This window comes from Otolemur garnettii, unplaced genomic scaffold (genome assembly GCF_000181295.1).
Source record: "Otolemur garnettii isolate 467f Iridium unplaced genomic scaffold, OtoGar3 scaffold00025, whole genome shotgun sequence".
Lineage (NCBI taxonomy): Eukaryota > Metazoa > Chordata > Mammalia > Primates > Galagidae > Otolemur > Otolemur garnettii.
In genome coordinates, this window is record NW_003852420.1 from 12,160,532 (window position 1) to 12,165,151 (window position 4,620).

Here is a 4,620-nt window from a genome sequence, read left to right on the forward strand (position 1 = left end):
AAAAAAAAAAAAAATATATATATATATATATATAATGTAATCACACTACAGAAAGTATAGAAATTGAGAATTGAGAAAAGAAAATAAAATCAGCCTTAATTCCTTCTCTGGATACTACTAATAAGACTGTTTTGGGGGGCTTTAAAAAACTTACTAATTTAGGATTTTTTTTCTTTTTTTAGAGACAAGGTCTTGCTCTGTTAACCAGGCAGGAGTGCAGCAGCATGATCATAGCTTATTGCATCCTCAAATTCCTGGGCTCAGGAGATCCTCCTGCGTAGCTGAGGTTAAAGGCACTTGCTTCCACAGCTGGCTAATTTTTTTTTTTTTTTGTAGCGATGAGGTCTCACTGTGTTGCCCAAGCTAGTCTTGAACTCCTGGCATCAAGTGATCCTCTTATCTTCGCCCTTCACAGTACTAGGATTACAGGCATGAGCCACTGTACCCGGGTCATTTAGGTTTTATGTAGCTATAATCATAGTTATTTTACAATTTCCTTCACTTTAGCAATAAGTCAACCATTTTCTCGTATGTTAGTGGGTGTAGTCTTGCTTTGTGCCTACTTGTGCTTCCATGCTAGCAGAGCTTAGCCACTGCCTTGGATTGTGATTGGTGCCCTGCAGCAGGGCCCACACTGAACTTGGTCTTTATGGAGTCCTAGAAAGAATGGCAAGAGTGCTGTCCAAGTCATTTTATGGGTCAGTAGCCATGTGACTTGTGTTTTAAAGCTCTTTTCTAAGGATCTGCATAGGAAAAGGCCAAGGAAAGGGGAGGCCTGAACCAGTGTTGGTACTGCTTTGAATCAGCTCAAGGGAGTAGGGGAGAATATCTTTCTTTTTTCTTTCGAGACAGAGCCTCACTTTGTTGCCCTTGGTAGAATGTCATGGCATCACAGCTCACAGCAATCTCAAACTCTGGGCTCTAGTGATTCTTTTGCCTCAGCCTCCCAAATAGCTGGGAGTGCTGGCATCCACAACAACACCCCACTATTTTTAGAGACAGGGTCTCACTCTTGCTCAGGTTGATCTCAAACTCCTGAGCTCAAGCTACCAGAGTGCTAGGATTATAGGTGTAAGCCCCCTCACCAGCCCAGGAGGGAAATATCTTAACATCTTTTGGATTGGCCTCTATAAAACTTCATCCTTGGGAGGGGAGAGGATGGGTAGAGGCAGGGTAATTGGTGGGACCACACCTACAGTGCATCTTACAAGGGTACATGTGAAATACTAAATGTAGAATATAAATGTCTTAACACAATAACAAAGAGGATGCCGTGAAAGCTATGTTAACCTGTTCAATGAAAATATTTCAGATTGTATATAAAACCAACACATTGTACCCCATGATTGCATTAATGTACACAGCTATGATTTAATTTAAAAAAATAAAAGAAAATAAAAAATAAATAAATAACTTCATCCTTGGCTCAGTGCCTATAGCTCAGCAGCTAGGGTGCTAGCCACATACACTGGAGCTGACGGGTTTGAATCCAGCCTGGGCCTGCCAAACAACAATGACAACTACAACCAAAAAAATACCTGGGCGTTGTGGGCGCCTGTAGTCCCAGCTGCTTGGGAGGCTGAGATAAGAGAATCACTTAAGCCCAAGAGTTTGATGTTGCTATGAGCTGTGACACCATGTCACTCTACCGAGGGTGACATAGTGAGACTCTGTCTAAAAAAATAAATAAAATAAGAAAACCTTCGTCCTTAGTGTTATTTTATAGGTGATTCTGGTCTTTCCTGGAAGTGACCAAGTTCTCTGACAATCTCCTTACTAGGCCCCTTCCTACCAGGGTGTACCCTCTGCCCCAGCCTGGCCAGCAGTCTTCAGGATCTGTTGGTCCTTGGAACTGTCATTTTGTTATATGAAGTCTTTCTGTCCCTTTTTCTCCTTCAACCCAACTCAAACCTCTCATGTACAATGTGGAGATGTGATGCAGGAGCCAAGGAGGAAACTGAAGGAGTTGGCAGTGTGATGTGGCGCAGTGGAAAAGCACCAGGCTGAGAGCAAGTCTGAGTTTGAGTCTGCCATGAATTTTCTGTGGCCCAAGACAACTTATTACACGTCCAGAAGCTCTACTTGCTGCTTCTATAGATGAGGCCAAGTCTGTGTTTCTTCCTGTTTTCAAACTCTTTATTACCTCCTTTTATCTCTTTTACAAGAGTCTCAGGGGCTTAAAAGTAGATACATTCTTAGATGAGGGCTTGTCAGTTCCTTGCCAGGCTCCTCCCCTTGCCTTTCAGGGCCTCACAGATAAGCCCCTTCTGTCTGTAAGTGTCCTAACTAAGAGCTTGGGCCTCCTTCCCCTAAAGCAGTGATTCTCAGCCAAGGGCATTTCTGCTGCACTGACTCTACCTTTACCCACTCCCAGGCACATTTGGCAAGGTCTGGAGACAAAACTGGGGGATGCTACCAGCATCTAGTGGGTGGAGGCCAGAGATTCTGTTAAACATCCTACAATGCCCTAGATACAAACCACACAGCAACAATTATCCAGCCCCAAGTGCCAAAGTTGAGAAACTCTTCTTCCATGAAGGGAATCAGACTTAGATGCTGGGGGGACCTTCATAGCACACCCAGTCTGGCAAAGTAAAAAAATCTCCTTATGATGACTTTGGGGAGTAAAGCTATAGAGAAGAGTAAAATTTGGGGGCAAGGTGAGGAAACTCCTCAGAAACAATCTCATTCTCTGGATCAGGCAAGCTGCTCAGAAAGTGGTCTGCAGTTGTTTTGTTTGAATTTTGAATTGGCACCCAGCCTTTCCCTGAATGGGGTAATCTCTCTTGCCCCTGAGGTTTCCCACCTGGACGTCCTCCTGACAGCCAGCTTTCAGCAGGGTCTGGTGAGGAGACAACGTAAAGGTGTTGCGTGGTTGGTCCCTGGAAAAGCAGCAAGTCTGCCACTGTGATACCAAAGGAATTCCTGGTCTTTGGGTAGCTGTTCTGCACATAAAGGGGCCTACATGGTTTTATTCTGTTTGCCCACAAACAGAGAGGGATGGTCGTTAGGGCAGAGTTCAGAGGAACTGACTTTTCTTAAGATGACTTAACAAGAGCAAAATATAAACCAAACCAGGCATATGACTTTTAAAAGTGTTAGAAATCAATGAGTTGGATGCCCATATCTCAGTGGTTAGGGTACTGACCACATGTACTGGACCTCATGGGTCGAACCCAGCCCAGGCCTGCTAAAAAAAAATAAAAATTAAGGCAGTGCCTGTGGCTCAGGGAGTAGGGCACCGGTCCCATATACCAAGGGTGGCAGGTTTGAACCTGGCCCTGGCCAAAACTGCAACAACAACAACAACAAAAATAAAATAAAATAAATAAAAAATTAGCCAGGAGTTGTGGCAGGCACCTGTATAGTCCCAGCTACTCAGGAGGCTGAGGTAAGAGAATCCACTTGAGCCCAAGAATTTGAGGTTGCTGTGAGCTGTGATGCTAGGGCACTCTACTGAGGGTGACAAAGTAGAACTGTCTCAATTAAAAGAAAAAAAATTAATGAGTTCCAATTTTATGCTTTTCTTACTCTGTTTAAAAATCAGTTTCTTAGAGACTATCATTTATGTGCATGCAGCTTTTGATGAAATATGATGCTGTAATGTTAACTATTATTTTTTGTTTTTAAAGTAGGCTCTTGTCCCAGGTGTATGCTGCTGTTATTGAGGCTGTTTTGGCTGGCATTGCATGTTACGCTAAAACTTCCAGTCTAACAAAGGTAATTTAAACACTATGTTTCTCTTTCTGTAATCATTATTTTAATGTAAAACATCCTACCCATCTGTTTATTCTTTGAACACCTGGGAGTACTTAACATTTGTGTGAGCTTGTGCCTCTTTGGCACCAGGAGAAAGATGCCCTTTGAGCACTGAGCTGCTGCTGTCTGTGACCATGCTGCTGTTGTCTTGTGAGTGAAAGCTAATCGGTGCTGCTTTGTAGATGTCTGGTTGTGTTAAAGAAAAGCATTCTGTAGTGTACTGTTTTGTTTAATGGCTTAATAAACAAAAGGCTTTTAAAAGTTAAAGAAAAACTTAGATTATTCTACTGTGAATTTTAATTAAGTTGGGTAAGTTTGTATTGAACTATATAATTGGATTTCTCATAATTCATTGTTTAAAAAAACAGTGAAATATTAGAAGCTCTGACTTGCCTTTCCTAGACAAGCACATGTGTTCTCGTTCTCTGACCATTATCTTCCTTGCTGTTTTGCGGTTAACCTGCCCTGCTGAGTTGGATTCCTATATCTGACCCAGTAAGGAGATGAGAAGAGTCGGCTTGATGCCTCCCAATGCCAATAGGACCTTTCCTGAAGGAAGCCATTTGACATTGGAAAGGTTGTGTATGATGTAGATCTCAGAGAGACTGTAGCCGTAGTACCAGCTCCTTGCCCTCTCCCCTACTTACTGAGCTCGTATCCCTAGTACTGTTTGGGGGTTTCTCAGCCCTTTAGCTGCTACATGGCAGAAGATATACACAAAGCAGTGGGATGTCCTTCAGTGTCAGTTCTCACACCTTCACTTTTAAAGTGATCGTGGCTCGGCGCCTATAGGTCAACCGGCTAAGGCGCCAGCCACGTACACCTAAGGTGGCGGGTTCGAATCCCCAGCCTGGACCCGCC

The 4,620-nt window shown here is 43.3% G+C and overlaps 1 protein-coding gene across 2 annotated transcripts in view; it reads left to right on the plus strand.

Moving 5' to 3' along the window:
• Positions 1 to 4,620, plus strand: part of CUNH20orf194 (chromosome unknown C20orf194 homolog) — a 151,463-nt gene that overhangs the window by 67,549 nt on the left and 79,294 nt on the right. Inside the window, exon 13 of one of the 2 annotated variants that reach the window (XM_012804175.2) lies at positions 3,633 to 3,720. In XM_012804175.2, coding sequence (XP_012659629.2) covers positions 3,633 to 3,720 — 88 coding nt within the window. The remainder of the gene's footprint in view (positions 1 to 3,632; positions 3,721 to 4,620) is intronic. The other variant, XM_023512184.1, reaches the window with a different exon arrangement.